This window comes from Anomalospiza imberbis, chromosome 22 (assembly GCF_031753505.1).
Source record: "Anomalospiza imberbis isolate Cuckoo-Finch-1a 21T00152 chromosome 22, ASM3175350v1, whole genome shotgun sequence".
NCBI classification, from domain to species: Eukaryota; Metazoa; Chordata; class Aves; order Passeriformes; family Viduidae; genus Anomalospiza; species Anomalospiza imberbis.
In genome coordinates, this window is record NC_089702.1 from 3,429,008 (window position 1) to 3,445,040 (window position 16,033).

Consider the following 16,033-nt stretch of genomic DNA (forward strand, 5'->3'; position numbering starts at 1 on the left):
CCCCCACAGGCACAGGGGGCCGGGCTGGGCTCCCCCCACACCCCAGACTCCCCCCAGCCATGGGGGTCATGTCGGGGGGCCCCGCCAGACCCCTTGCAGCTGGGTTGGGGGGCACAGCGGGGCTGTGGCACCCCGGGGCGCCCTGGGTGGGGGCGCCTGCCCCCAGCCCCAAGTACCAGCGCCGGATTTGACCTTGGTGCAAAATGTCTTAAACCCCCACCCGGGGGCTGGCTCGGGGGGGCCCGGCTCGGGGGTCCCCGGTTTGGGGGTCCCAGCAGCACCGGCTGTGGACGGTGCAATAGGAGCCGAACACTAACGCCCGCACTGGGGGGGGCACAGGCTTGGGGGGTTCGCCCCCCACCCCTGGCAGCACCGGTCCCAACACGTGCCTTTGGGCCACGGGCTGGGCCGTGGCACCCCGGTGATGCCCCCCACGCCTGGTGGTGCCGGGGCCGTGCCATGTTGGTGCCGTGACCGCACGGTGCTGAGGCCACGCGCGCTGGTGTTGTGCCAGCGCCGTGGCTGTGCCATGTCGGTGCCAGAGCAAGGCACGTTGGCGCAATGCCGGTGCCACGGCCACGCGTGTTGGTGCCGTGGCCGTGCCATGTCAGTGCCATGGCAACTCCTGTTGGTGCAATGACGGCGCGGCGCCGTGCCATGCCGTTGCGGTGCCGGTGCCGTGTCCCCGCGCTGCCCGCGTGTTTCCACTCACGCTCCGTGTGACGCCGCGCGCTCCCGTCGCGACGCGGCAGCGCCGTCGCGGGACGTGTCTTAATCAGCCCCCGTGACCCCCCCTGAGCGGCCACACGGGGCCCTGGGGCTGCTTGTCCTGGGGTGGGGGGGCTCAGCCCGGCACCCCCCCCCCACCCGCTGACCCCCGCACGCCCCCCTCACCCTGTACTTCCCCCCCACGCCCCCCCGGGCCGTCCCCGCGTCTCCGTCTCGCGTCGCCATCGCACGTCCAGCATCCAGCGTCGGTCCCGGGGGGCTACACCGGTGCCCCCCACCCCTGCGCCACCTCCCCCGGGCCACCCCCGCCCCGCGTCCCCCCCCCGTCCCCGTGCCCCCCGTCCCCCCCCCCAAGCACATACCTCATGGCTCCCGGAGCTGCCCCTGCCCGCGGGCGTCGAGCCCGGCCAGCACCTGGCCCAGCACAGCCCCGGCACGGCTCGGCTCGGCGCGCCCCACGCGGGGTCCCCCCACTATGCAGGGTGCCAGGGGGGCCGCGGCCGGCGTCGCTGAATGTAGGGGCGCGGGCCGGGGGGGCCGTGGAGCCCCCGTGACAATCACAGTCTGTGACGTGCGATTTTAAACCCTTTTGTGTTTTGGTCAGGATTTTAAAGAAAGATATTTTTATGGTAATTGTTGCTGGTCTATTTTACTATATATTTATGTAATAAATATATGATGAAAAAAAAACCAACCAACCAAACCCCCCCCCTCGACCCCCCCCCCGCCCCCGACCCACCCCCCCAGCACGGCTGGATCCGGCCTCTGCGTCCCACCCCCGGCCGCCAGAATGGGGGTGTCGGGGTGAGGGGACCCCCCGGCGCTGCCAGCGGTGCCGTGGGGGCGGTGCCCGATTTGGGGTGGGGGGTGCGGGGGGTCCCAGCATCCTGGCGCCCACCTTAGGGTGAATCCCTGCGAGTCCAACGGGCGCCACGGGGTCGGTGCTGCCCCGGGGGAGGGGGAAGTCTGTGTGTCCCCCCGCTGTGGTGTATGTACAGGGGTGCGCAGGGGGGCCCGGGGGGCACTACTGGGCGTCGATGCGGAAGGAGAGCAGCTTCTCGGAGTGGAGGTTGTTGAGGGTGCGCAGGTCCGGCAGCTTCAGCAGCAGTTTGGTGAAGCGCGAGGTCTCGGCCGGGCGCGTCTTCAGCACGAGGGCGCGCAGGGCCCGCAGCAGCGTCTCCTGCAGCTGCTCCACTGATGCCGTGTCCTCCATGCCCGAGCGGTCTGTGGAGGACAGGGGGTCAGAGGCAGGGGAGGAGACGCCCCAGTTCAACCCCCAGAACCCCCTAATCCCACTCCAGTGTCACCCCGATCCCAGCACTGAACCCCCTGATACTCCCCTGGTATTACCTTAATGCCACCCCAGTCACCCCAATCCCACCCCTGAATGCCCCGAACACCCCACTAACCCCCTGATCCCAAACCCCTTGATTCTCTTCCAAACGCCTCTGATCCCAGTCCCAAACCCCTTGATTCTTTTCCAAATTCCTCTGACCCCAGCCCCAAACTCCTCTATCTCCCCCCAAAACTCCCCAAATCCTCCCACGCCCACCTGCCGAGACGAGGACGACGGCAGTGAAGAGCCCCAGCTCCTCATCACTGAGCTCAAGTGCGCTGAGCTTCTCGCTGAAGTCGAACATGGCCCCGAGCAGGTCTCCCATGCCCATGGCCCACAGCTCCTCCAGCCCGTACCGCGTGCGGCTCATGAACGTCACAGTCTGCTCCTTCACGTCGAACAGCGACGCGAAGCGAACCATCAGCACCTGTGGGCAGGGGGCAGGATATGGGACGGGGCACCAGGCAGAGCCACAGGCACCACGCTTCATGCCAGGGGTGCCATCGGTCTCCATGCCACAGCTCCCAAATGTGGGGCATTGCCATTCCATGGGGCACCAGACAATGCCAGGGGCATTGTGCCGTGCCATGGGCTCCGTGATCCATATTGCGACCACCAGATGTGGGGTACCAGGGCATTGTGCCATGCCATGGGGCACCAGACAATGCCAGGGGCATTGTGCCGTGCCATGGGCTCCGTGATCCATATTGTGACCACCAGATGTGGGGTACCAGGGCATTGTGCCATGCCATGGGGCACCAGACAATGCCAGGGGCATTGTGCCGTGCCATGGGCTCCGTGATCCATATTTCGACTACCAAATGTGGGGTACTGGGGCATTGTGCCATGCCATGGGCTCCGTGACCCATATTGTGACCACCAAATGTGGGGTACTATGCCACGGGTACTGTGTTTCATGCCACGGCTCCCAAACGTGGGGCATTACAATGACATGGGCCATGGGGCTTCGTGTTAGTCCACGGGGCTTCATGTTAGTCCGTGGTCTCCAATTGTGGGGTACCATGCCATGCCGGGGGCATCGTGCTCCATGCCACAGCTCCCAAAAGTGTGGCACTGCAGTGCCATGGGGCACTGTAAAATGCCAGGAGCACTGTGCAGCATGCCACAACTCCCGTTTGTGAAGCACTGCAGTGCTGCAGGGCTCCATGCCAGTCCACAGGGCACTGTGCCATGACAGGAACACCGTGTTCTGTGCCACACGTCCCAAATGTGGGGCACTGCAGTGCTGTGAGGCAGCAGGCAATGCCATGGCTCTCAAATGTGGGGCACTGCAATGCCACGGGGTTCCTGCTGTGTTCTGGTCCACTGTTCCCATGCTTTGGGGCTCCCTGCCAGTCCAAGGAGCACCGTGCAATGCCGAGGGGCACCCTGTCAGTCTATGGGACACCATCGAGCCCTCCCCATTCCGGGACGTACCTCAAAGGTGCCAGCCTTGAGCAGGGTGACCTGGTCATGCTGGGAGAGCGCCTGGAAGCCGGGAATGTGCTTGGCGAACTCAACGACCTCGCGGACGGCGGGGGTGAAGCTGAGGGAGAAATCCTCCCAGATCTCCTGCACGGAGCGCCCGCTGCGGCCGGGCACGTGGCTGTTCATGGGGCACGCCTGCGGGTGACCAGGGGTCAGCGGGCACCGGGCTCTGCGGGGCTCCCCCGGCCCTGCCGCCACAGGAGGGAGGGGGCACCGACAAGGGGATTAATGTGATTAGCGGCTAAAAATAGCCGGGGGGGGAGCGGGAGCCCCCGGGCGCTCACCGGCAGGACGTCCTTGGGGCCGCGGGGCCAGGGGCACCCCCGTGGGGCCGGGGGCTCGGGGTAGGCGGCGGGGCACAGCCGGGGCTCGGGGGGGCCGGGGGCCCAGGTGGGGGGCGCGTCCCAGCGCAGAAGCCCGCTGTCGCAGGCGGGAGGGGGTCCCAGCTTGTCGTGCGCGTAGATGAAGATCTCCTTGTGGGCCTTGGCCACCTGCGCGATGACGTCCTCGGTGGCCCCCCCGGGGCTGGGCGAGCGGGGCGGCGTCAGCTGCTGGGGGAACTGGGAGAAGCAGGCCGGGGGGGCGAGCGGCGGGGGGCCGGGGGGCGGTGCGTGGCCCCCGCCCGCGGCGGGACCCTCGCCGGGTCCCGGCATCGGCGGTGGGGCACTGGCCATGCCGCCCATGGCGCTCTGCATCTCCGCCAGCATCCGCTGCTTCTCCCGCTTGGGGATGCGCCCGAAGCGCACGGCTGAGGGGGGACACCGGTGTTAGGGGGACATCAGCGGCAGGCGGTGACCCCCCCGCCTTGCCCTCCCAGACCTGCACCGTGAGGGGCTGAATCCCTCACCCGGGCTTGGAAGGGACACGCAGCCTTAAAAATGGGAAGACCCGGTCCTGGAGGGGACATAGAGCCCTGAACATAGGGGGACCCATCCCGGGAGGGGATGTAGAGACCTGAGCATGAGGAGGATGCATACAAGGAAGGGACATATAGCCTCGATGTTGGGGGACCCTGTGTGGGAGGGGAAACACAGCGCTGGCCATGAGGGACCCATCCCGGGAGGGGACATGCAGCTCTGGGAACGGGGCAGCCATGGAGGGGAGTCTTGAAGGGAACACGCAGCCCCACATATGGGGGGGGGGGTCCCAGGAAGGGGGGACACATCCCGTGGGACAGGCACAGCACCCAGCAGAGGCACGGGGGGCCGGTTCCGGAGGGGAGGTATAGCCCTGGATACATCCCGCGAAGGGACCAGCCGCCTGGGCACGGGGAATCCCACCCCCAGAGGGAATCTCCGGCTCCGGACGTCACGAGGGTCCCTCCGAGCTCACCATCACGGGACATGCCGACCAGCAGGCACTTCTTGAAGCGGCATTGCTGGCAGCGGTTGCGGTTGATGCGGACGATAGAGCAGTTCTCGTTCTTGAGGCACTTCTTGTACTGGATGTTCTGCTGGATGCTGCGGCGGAAGAAGCCCTGCAGGGCAAGCAGGGGGAATCACTGGGGGTCCCCGCAGTGTGACAGGAGCTCCGTGCCCCATCCCCGGCCCCATCCCGGTACCTTGCAGCCCTCGCAGGCGTGGACGCCGTAGTGGAAGCCGGAGGCGACGTCCCCGCAGACCTTGCAGAGCAGCACCATCCCGTTGAGCTCTGCGGGGGGACGGGGGTCAGCGGGATCCAGGGGTGCGTGCCGCTGGGTGGGGAGACCCCTTGCCACCCCCCCGTGAGCCCCACTCACTCGTGACGGTGCTGCCGCCTTTGCTAGGCGAGCTGCGGCGCCGCTCGTCCGCGGGGACCGGCTGCACCCCGGGGAAATTCACCGAGGAGCTGTACGAGGAAGAGGAGGTGGAGGAAGATGACGACGAGGAGGAAGGGGAGCCGTCTTCAGGGGGGGCCAACGTGGCTCCGCCATAGGCGCGGGAATCCTGGAGGGAGCCGGTGGGCGACGGTGGGAAGTACGTGGGGAAGGACTGCGAGCCCGACTGGGAGCTCCCGTTGGAGCTGTCGCTGCAGAGGGACACGGGGCTGGTGCGGGTGGGAGAGGCGCCGCTGGAGCCCACGTAGCTGATCACCCCACCTGCAGAGAGAAGGAGCCACTCATGCACCGAGCTGTGCCGGGCTCAGCCTCCCCCGACTCATGGAGGTGGGAACCTCCGGAGGCGGGTGGGATGCCCAGGGAAGCACCCCGAATCCATCGGCAATCAGGATCCGTGGGCATCCCGCGGAGCCACACGTGCACTGAGCTGTGCCAGGCTCAGCCTCTCCCAGCTGAGGAGGGGGAAACCCCTCGGAGGGGGATTGAAGCCCCAGGTGGGGTGGGATCCATAGGGAACCATCGCAGATCCATGGGCATCCCGGTGGGCCACTTATGTACTGAGCTACACCAGGCTCAGCCTCCCCCACCGGGGAGGGGGCGGTGGGGCGGGGGAAGCCCCCCAGAGGAGAATCGCAGCCCCACGCGGGGTGGGGTCTCCAGGGAAGCACCCCGGATGCATCCCGGATCCATGGATATCCCGCTGCGCCGCACGTGTGCCACCCACCCTGAGTCAGGCACCGCACCCACCGGCCGCCACGGGCGACGGCCCCACGTGGGACGGGGACAGCCGGGTTTATCCGGGTACGTGCCGGCTGGGGACACGGGCAGGGCACCCCGGAATTGCCTGAAGGAGGAATGTGGGCTGGGAACCCTCTGGAGAGGTGAAATCAGGAGGTCACAGGAGTTACTGCTGCCGTTCCTGGCTCTGTGCCTGCAGCACAGCCGGGCTCCCGCCCCACAGCTCCCGGGACAGTCCCACGGCGCAGCCACCCATGACGGAGCCCCCCACGGCACTGGGGTGCCCCCAGTGCAGCCCCCCCACGGCACCGGGATGCTCCCAGCACAGCTCCCCCTCCCCAACTGGGGGGGTAAGTCCCCACTGCAGGACTGAGGAGTTGCGTGAAGACCCCTGAAAGTGGGGAGCAGCATGGGGGGGGGACACACGCGTGGCCCCTGGCTGAAGTCACAGTGGTTGTCGCCCCACTCACGGGGCAGGGACAGCAGCACCGGGACACGACTCCGGGCTGGGACACGTGGATGGTGATGTCGGGGACACACGGGATCACCAGGGCCATGTGTCTCCTGCCGCACACGGTGCCGCTGGCACAGATGCCACGCGCCAGAGCCAGCTTGTCACCATCCCCCCCTCACTGAACCACCTCCAAAGGGGGTCACTGAATTGGGGACAGTGGGTCCCACCTCCAGGGCAGCTGATCCTGGGGACTCCCCGCTGCTAAGATACCAAAATAATTGGGGGATCCCCGCACCCCAAAGCCTCGGGACACCCATTTTAGGGTTTGGGGCGCGGGGATGCCCCATAGAGGTTTGCCCCAGAGAGATGGAAACTCTCTCGACCCCAACACAGAGGGAACCCCCCCAAACAGCCTCCCCGCAGCCCCCCCCCCAAGCTCAGGCGGCCTCACGCCGCCGCCCCACGTGCTCGAGCCGCACGTGGCCCCCCGAGGCCCCGCCCCTTCACGCTTTACCACGCCCACCTGTCTTCCATTGGCCACGCTCCGCCCCGCCCCTTCTCGTTGCCCCGGAGACAGGGCTGCCCCCCCCCAATGAACGGCGGCGTCCCCAGTTCCGTGCATGACGTCATCACTGATGTCATGTGGCGACCAATGGGAGGGGGCGGGGCGGGGCTGAGGGGAAAACAAACTCCGCACGTGGCAGCGGCGGGGAGGGGGACACGTGCGGGGAGGGGGGGACACGGGGGAGGGGGGGGGGGCACCGCCTCCGGTTCCCCCCTCCGTCCCTCCCGGTGCGCAGGGAGCCCCGACACGCGCGGCACCGCCTCGGCCGTCCACGGGCTGTCCGGTCCCCGTGGCCCCGCTGCCGCTGATAGAGACACCCCTGTCCCGCCGCGGTCCCCTCCGGTCACCCTGATCGGTCCCGCCGCCCGGTACACACGGACTCCTATGCGCTGCCCTGCGGTCCCGGTTCCTGGGACACCCCGGTTCCGCTGCCCCGGACCCACTTCACTCCCCTCCGGTTCCGCTGCCCAGGAGACAACAATCCCTGCTCTCACCCTTCCTACCCCTGCGTCCAGCACTCTCCGGCGTTCGGGAATCCTCGGTCGCGGTCTCCGGGACACCCGGGTCCCGCCGCGCACCCCTGCGGTCCCGCTGCCCGGGACACCCCGGAACACGATCCCTGTTCTCAGCCTTCCTAACCACGCGTCCAGCACGCTCCGGCGTTCGGGACACCCCAGTCCGGTTTCCATTCTTTCTACCCCGATCACCGGAGCACCCCGGTGCCGGTGTTCACTTCGCCCCGGTGTGCAAGACGCCCGGTACCGGCGCGCAGCCCTCCCTACCCTCCTCCCGGGGATACCCCGGCCCCGCTGTCCGAGCCTTACCCCGCTCTGCAGGACCCCCCGGTCCCGGTTGGACGGAGCCCCGCTCCGGGACGCGGTCCCGGTGCGCATCCTGCCCGGTCGGGCGTGCGGGACCCCTCGGTCCCGGTGTCCGGACCCCTCCAACTCGCGTCTCAGCGCGCAGCCCCTCGCCGCGGTCCCGGGGCGCTGCCCCCCGATCCGCTCCGGTGCTGGGGACCGCTGCCGGTGCTGGTGCCCGCACGGTCGTCCCGGGGGTGGGGGGCTCCGGCGGGGCACTGACCTGTGCTGCCGGCCTCGGGGGCCGCCATCCTGTCCCGGCCCCGTGAGCCTCCCGGAGCGGAGCCGCGCCGAGCCGTGCCGCGCCGCCGCCCGGTGCGGGCTGTTGTGCGCCCGCCGCCCGCCCCGCCGCCCCCCGCACCGGCCGCGGCTGCGCACTGGGCCGCACGCGGCGCCGCCGCCTCCCCCATGTGATTCCCGGGGACAGCCTCGTGCCCCAGTGACACACTTTCCGCCGGCGGCCCCGGCCCCGCGCCGCCGCTGGGGAGCCCGGGCTCGGCGGGGACCCCCGCACCGGGGCCGCCTGACGGACCGCGGGGACCGGTACCTGCACCGGTGCTTGCACCGGGGACACGGAGTGCCCCGTCAGGCAGCACAGCACGGTCCCTGCACTGGGAACCCCCGGGCGCAGCAGCGTCCCCTGCACTGCGGACACTTGGGTGCAGCACTTGACACATCTGTCAGCTGGCACGACACTCTCCCCCGCACTGGGGACCCCCAGTCACGGCGCTTGGCAGCCCTGTCACCTTGCACAGCACTGTCACCTGCACTGGGAACACCTGACCGTGGCACTGGCTGTCCCCTGCAGCGGGGATATCCAGGCACAGCACCGTCACTCTGCGTGGCACCTTCCCCTGGGGGGTACCTGGGCACCGATGCCAGCCCGCACAACACTGGGGACGCCCAGCTACTTCTGTCACCCCTTAAAGCACTGTCCATTGTCCTAGGGACACCCAGGTACCCCTGTAACCCCGCGTGGCACTGTACCCTGCACTGGGGGATACCCAGCTATCCCTGTCACCCCACATGGCACCGTCTCCTGTGCCCACCTGTTCGGCTCCAGCATCGCAGCCTCCCCGCTCCAGGGGCGCCTGTGCCCCCGGCACAGCTGCCCCCCTGCCCGCTGCCCCCTCCCGATGTTGCCCTGCCCAGCCCCTGCTGTCCCCATGCTGCCCACGGCGGGTGCCCGCTGTGGCACGTGCCTGGCATCCATGTCCCAGCCTGGCCCCACTCCTGGCTGCCGCGGGGGCTGCGGCAACCAGCGGTGCCAGGGCAGAGTTGGTGGCAGATCTGGATCGCAGCGCCGGCCGGGGCTAGCCCAGCCCGGTGGCACCGGGGGCTCCGTGGGTGCTCCTGGTCACACCACGGGGAAGGTTTTGGGGGTGCCAGCACCCTCCCGGGTGCCATGTGCCGGGCGCTGCCCTGGCCCCCAGCCAGGAGTAGAAGGAGCAGAGCACGGATGTACCAGCGCCGGGAAATCCTCCGAGCTCATCCCACAGGAGGGGAGGCCTCCGGTACCCCCGGCTGTGTGAAGTACCCGGGGAGCGACACCAGAGCTCTGCACCCCAAAGACCCCCTGGAACCCCGTGGACGATGAGGCCACCCTCAGCTGGGGGTGTCCGGGGCTTGCTGGGGCTGGTCCGGGATTTTGGGGCTCCCCAAGGCACTGGGGCACTGGGAACACCCCGACACCCCACAGGACGTGCCCTTGCCCTGAGTCACGGGGCGGTTGCGCGGTGCCGTGGCACCTCCGGCCGGGAGAACCGCGGCAGCTCCCGGAAGGATGTGTGGGGCCAGGCTGGCACGGGAACGGGGGACCGGGGTGGGGGGGACACACCAGTCCCGGGGTGAAGGGACCCGCCTGCCCGCAGGGCTGTGCCCGGACCGTGCAGCTGCCCACGGCCCCCGCAGCTCCTCGTTCCCCTCCCGGCACGTTCCCGGTGATTATCCGTGACTCAGCTGCACGTCTGGACTGGGAAAACATCCCCGCGCACGGCGCTGCGGCACACGGCGCTGTGATGCTCGCCTGAAATCCTGATCCCCCAGGAATCCCCGGGACCGGAGTGGGGCTGGGAGGGACGGGACAATCCTCTTGGAATCTCTCTGTGGGGTCCCGCCGTGAGGCTGGGAACCCGGCACGGGGGGTCCTGGTGAAGGTGCTATGAGCAGGGACCCCAGGCTGGGCACAGCTGGGATATTGCTGCGATATCCCGACTCTGGGACCACCCATGGGGAGCAGAGTGACAGAGAGGGGCCACCAAAGCCACCGGGACAGGGGGGTACTGCAGCTGACGTGAGCCGGGAACGCCCCCAGAGGCCGGGTCTGTGTCTCGGGGGGCTTCCCGCGGCTCTCTGCGCACTCCGTCATGGCAATGCCCGAGCCAAACAGTCCATGGCGCGGAGGGGGCACCTGAACGCCCCTCAAGGTCGTCACATGCCACTAGATTCACCCTAAATCCTGCACCTCCACGGATGTGTGCACCCCTGCAACCCCAAACCCTGCACCCTCTGTATCCGGCACCTCCCAGGGTCTCTACCTCTCAATCCAGATCTCCCCCATCCCGTCGTGCCAGGACCCCGTGGGGTACCCCCACCGGCAATGGGGTGCCCGGAGTGTCGGGGGGACACACACGTCACCCCGTCCGTGCCATCGGCTGTGCCCCTGCCCTTCCCATGCCGTATCCCCCGAGATGCACCCGCTGCACCCCGCTACTTCAACAGCCCCACGGGGGATGCAGTCTGCATTTCCCTCCCCTGCCACTGCTGCTGGGGGCAGGAGGCAGCGGAAGGCCGGTGGGGCCGGTGTCGGAGCGCGGGGTGAGGCCGGTGCCCGGTGCCGGTGCCCGGTGCCGGTGCCCGGTGCCGGTGCCGTGGCCGTGCCGCGTGACGCTCGCCCCGCTTCCCGCCCGGCGCCTGCGTGCCGAGGGTTTATTTTTACTCGGGGCTGGAGCCTTGTTTACCTTGTTGAACCTTTTCCAGGAAAAGGGGGGGGGGGGGGGGGGAGCGCGTCTCCACCGGGAGCGGGGGTTCGTTCTTGCATATCACCCCCGCTGCCCCCAGGCTGGACACCGGGGGCTGCCACGGGACAGGGCCCCCAGCCCTGCACCCCCAGTCCCACTTGGACACCCCCAGACCCGCCTTGGGGCTGCAGCTGTCCTGTGGGCTTGGGGACACTGGGTCCAGCTGTGTCCCCGTGTCACCCTACACACATCGAACCTCAGTTTCTCCACCTGTAACTGTACTTTGAGGGGCAACCAGAGGTACTGGGTGCCACCCAGTTTGGGGGTCCTGCACCCCTGACCCCCTTTTCATCCATCCCCAATGACGGCACTGTGGGGGAAAGGTGGGGCAAGACCCCCAGTGCTACTGTGGAGGCCGAGAGAGAGCTTGGAGGGTTGGGGTTTCGGGTTGTTTGGGGGTGTTTTCCTGCAGGGAGCAGCCCTGGCTCGGCCCCTGGCTCTTGGCTGGGGCAGCAGCTCCCGCTGCCAGAATCGTCCTCCCTCCCCGGGAACGGGAAAAATCGGGTAAACAAGGCATTCTTGGCCCCGGGCGGGGCACCCCACGGCAGGTGGGGGCACCCCAAGACAGGCGGGGACACCCCATGGTGTCCTAGCACTGCGGAATGGGGCAGACCAGTGTTGGGGTGCAGAGAGACCCCAGGAAGTGCAGGGTCTTGGGGTGCAGGGTGCAGGACTGCAGGAGTGCAGGGGATACAGGGACCCCCCCCCCCCCCCAGGAGGGCCACAGGAGAGGTGCTCTGAGATAGGGTTTGGGAGTGTCAGGACCCCAAGAGCATTCAGGGGTCCAGAAATTGGGGTGATACTGTGACATGGGGGTGCAAAAGGGGTGCAGGACTCCTGGGGGAGGAGGGACCCCGGTGTATTCATCACGTAGGGTGGTCTGGGGAGGACCCCCAAGGGGAGCAGCCAAGGCAGGTGGGGATCCCCCTCACCTGCCCCCATCCCCCAAGATCTCATGTGCTGATGTTTGTGTTTCCTCTGCAGCCTTGGGACCCTACGGGGGGGCGAAGGGGGGTAGGGGGCAGGACAGCACCGGGAACTCCTTAGACCTCCAGATCCCCCACCTCACACCCACCACCTGGGAACCCTCCTCCTCTTTCCCGTTCCGCTATAACCCCATGTTTGACCTTCCCAAAAGTCAAATGTGTCAGGAAGTGGGGAGGGGGCGACCCCATTAGCCTCCCCCCCCCAACCAACCCACAGGTCACAGAGAGGCCACGGCGTCGTGGCCAGCGGCCGGGTTGGCATCTGTGCCAACCCATGTGAGCGGGCTCCCTCCTCCTCCTCCTCCTCCTCCTCCTCCTCTTCCTCCTCCTCTCGCGGGGAGCCCTCTCCATGCGCGTCACGTGGCGCTGGCATGTGCGCCCTGCTCCATTTTTAGCCCCAGCAGCCTCCCTGCTGCAGAGCCATGTGCGGGCAGGCGCCGGCCGGCACGTGGGCCTGCCGCAGCGGGGATGGGCACCGGCACCGACCCCGGCCCGGGCAGGACGGGCACGGCGGGGACACGGCACCCGTGTGCGCGGATACGGACTTGTGTGCGCGTGTGTGTGCGTGTGTGTGAGCACGGCCAGGCGTGTGTGTGAACATGGCTCTCTGTGTGTTTGAGCACTGTCGTGGGTGTGAACATGGTCACACGTGTGTGTGAACATAGTTCTGTGTGTTTGAGCACTGTCGTGTGTGAACGTGGCTCTGTGGTGTGTGTGTGAGCGCTGTCGTGCATGTGAACATGCCTGTGTGTCAGCGTGGTCACACGTGTGTGAACATGGCTCTGTGTTTGAGCACAGTCGTGTGTGTGAATGTGGCTCTGTGTGTGTGTGAGCACTGTCATGCATGTGAACATGGCTCTGAGTAAGCATGGCCACACGTGTGTGACCATGCCTCCGTGTGTGTGAACATGACCACGTGTGTGTGTGAACATGGTTCTGTGTGTTTGAGCACTGCCATGCGTGTGAATGTGGTCACACGTGTGTGAACATGGCTGTGTGTTTGAGCACTGCCATGCGTGTGAATGTGGTCACACGTGTGTGAACATGGCTGTGTGTTTGAGCACTGCCATGCGTGTGAATGTGGTCACACGTGTGTGAACAAGGCTCTGTGTGTTTGAGCACTGCCATGCGTGTGAATGTGGTCACACGTGTGTGAACAAGGGTCTGTGTGTTTGAGCACTGCCATGCGTGTGAACATGGCTCTGTGTGTTTGAGCACTGCCATGCGTGTGAATGTGGTCACACGTGTGTGAACATGGCTGTGTGTTTGAGCACTGCCATGCGTGTGAATGTGGTCACACGTGTGTGAACAAGGCTCTGTGTGTTTGAGCACTGTCATGCGTGTGAATGTGGTCACACGTGTGTGAACATGGCTCTGTGTGTTTGAGCTCTGCCATGCGTGTGAATGTGGTCACACGTGTGTGAACATGGCTCTGTGTGTTTGAGCACTGCCATGCGTGTGAATGTGGTCACACGTGTGTGAACAAGGCTCTGTGTGTTTGAGCACTGCCATGCTTGTGAATGTGGTCACACATGTGTGAACGAGGCTCTGTGTGAGCAAAGTCATGTGTGAGAACGGTCACACGTGTGTATGTGTGTGTATGTGCGTGTGAACGTGGCTCTGTGTGTGTCAGCATGGTCACACGTGTGAACATGGCTCTGTGTATCAACACGGTCATGTGCGTGTGAGCACAGCCACACGTGTGTACAACCATAGTCATGTACGTGTGTGAGCACAGCCACGCCTGTGTACAACCACAGCCGTGTAGGTGTGTACAGCCACAGCCGTGTACGTGTGTACAGCCACAGTCGTGTACGTGTGTGAGCACAACAACACGTGTGCACAACCACAGCCGTGTACGTGTGTGAGCACAGCCACGCCTGTGTACAACCACAGCCGTGTACGTGTGTACAGCCACAGCCGAGTACGTGTGTGAGCACAGCCACGCGTGTGTACAGCCACAGCTGTGTACGTGTGCAAGCACAACCACGCATGTATAGCCACAGCTGTGTATGTGTGTGAGCACAGCCACACGTGTGTACAGCCACAGCCGTGTACGTGTGAGCACAGCCACACGTGTGTACAACCAGTCATGTACGTGTGTGAGCACAGCCACACGTGTGTACAACCAGTCATGTACGTGTGTGAGCACAGCCACATGTGTGCACAACCACAGCCGTGTACGTGTGTGAGCACAGCCACACGTGTGTACAGCCACAGCCGTGTACGTGTGTACAGCCACAGCCGTGTACGTGTGTGAGCACAGCCACACGTGTGTACAACCACAGCCGTGTATGTGTGAGCACAGCCACGTGTGTACAACCACAGCCGTGTATGTGTGTACAGCCACAGCCGTGTACGTGTGAGCACAGCCACACGTGTGTACAACCACAGTTGTGTGCGTGTGTACAGCCACAGCCGTGTACGTGTGTACAACCATAGTTGTGTACGTGTGTGAGCACAGCCACACGTGTGTACAGCCACAGCCGTGTACGTGTGCACAACCACAGCCGTGTACGTGTGTGAGCACAGCCACATGTGTGCACAACCACAGCCGTGTACGTGTGTGAGCACAGCCACACGTGTGTACAACCACAGTCGTGTACGTGTGCACAACCACAGCCGTGTACGTGTGTGAGCACAGCCACATGTGTGCACAACCACAGCCGTGTACGTGTGTGAGCACAGCCACACGTGTGTACAGCCACAGTCGTGTACGTGTGTGAGCACAGCCACACGTGTGTACAGCCACAGTCGTGTACGTGTGTGAGCACAGCCACGCGTGTGTACAGCCACGGTTATGAACATAAGAACAGCCGTGCATGTGTGTGCACGTGACCACGCGCGTGTACAGCCATGGCTCTGCGTGTATGAGAGTGGCTACACACATGTATAAACACAGATGTGTGTGTGTGTGAGCACAGCCGCGCAGGGTGACACGCACTGCCACCCCTGGAGGTGACCACAGCCACATGTGTGGATGTGCACAATCACACGGGGGGACAACCACAGCCCTCCCCCCTCCCCGTGTCTGAACAACACCCATACATGTGCACACGCTGCTGGGGACAGCTGCTGGCAGGGCTTGATGTGACCCATGGCACAGCAGGAACCTCGGAGGGGCTTCCCCAGTGCCACTCCGTGGGGGTGGCACCGCCAGTGTGACCCGGGCACCAGGACCAGGGGCACCCTGATGCTCGCAGGGTGCTGGGTGAAGGGGAATCTCCCCCCGCGTGTGTTTGTGTGTCCCTGAACGCAAGCTCTGCGGAGAGGCACGTCCCCCACGTGTCCCCTGTGCGTCCCCAGCACGTGCCACGCGTGTCCCCTGTGTGTCCCCGGTGACACGGCCCCGTGTGCTGCGGGGGGTGGAGTTTCAGCCGGGAGAGGGGGAAATGATCCTCCGTGTGTGCGTGTACGGGTGCATACATGTCCGTGCACGCCCGTACGCGTCCATACGTGTGCCGTGAGGCTGCAGTCCGGGCTGTGCGTGTGCATGCGTGTGCATGAGCGTGCAGACCTGTGCTCTGGCACTGCAGTCGGGGGTGCACGGGCTGCAGCATCTGCGGGCTGCGCCTGTGCTGCAGTGGGGGCTGCAGTCGCTCCCTGCAGGGGGACACGCGTGTGCGTGTCCGTGTACGTACGAGTGTGCTGGGGCTGCAGCCTCTGCAGAGGGGGTGCTGCGGACTTGTGTGTGTGTGCACGTTCTTGCACACATCCGGCAGGAACTGCGGAGCTCTGTGTGTGCACGGGGGACGGGGGGGTTCAGCCCCCGGTGGAGGGGGGGTTCAGCCCGCGTGGGGGGGCGGGGGGGGTGTGCGGCTATGGGGAGGTGCGGACCCCCAGAATCACAGCACAGCTGCCCGCTCTCGGCCCTCCCCGCGTGGGGGGCTCATAGCGGTGGGTCCCTTTGTGTCGTGTCCCATCCCCCCAGTCCGGAGGTCTCCCCGCCCCGCCGTGTCCCCTCCCGCCGCGGGACCGGCCCGTGACCCGAGACCCCCCCCGTGGGGCGGGCGCGCAGAGCTGGTACCGCCACTCTCGGGG

General features: G+C 66.3%; 1 protein-coding gene across 1 annotated transcript; it reads right to left on the minus strand.

The window, feature by feature from the left end:
- Window positions 1-1,453: 1,453 nt before the first annotated feature.
- NR1D1 (nuclear receptor subfamily 1 group D member 1) lies at window positions 1,454-8,363 on the minus strand. The gene is made up of 8 exons (XM_068212218.1): window positions 8,210-8,363; window positions 5,292-5,630; window positions 5,115-5,203; window positions 4,886-5,030; window positions 3,838-4,301; window positions 3,503-3,688; window positions 2,282-2,492; window positions 1,454-1,953 (listed from the first exon to the last, which is right to left on the minus strand). The coding sequence occupies exons 1-8, from the start codon at window positions 8,235-8,237 to the stop codon at window positions 1,754-1,756; spliced, it is 1,662 nt and encodes a 553-aa protein (XP_068068319.1). The 5' UTR covers window positions 8,238-8,363; the 3' UTR covers window positions 1,454-1,753.
- Window positions 8,364-16,033: the final 7,670 nt, after the last annotated feature.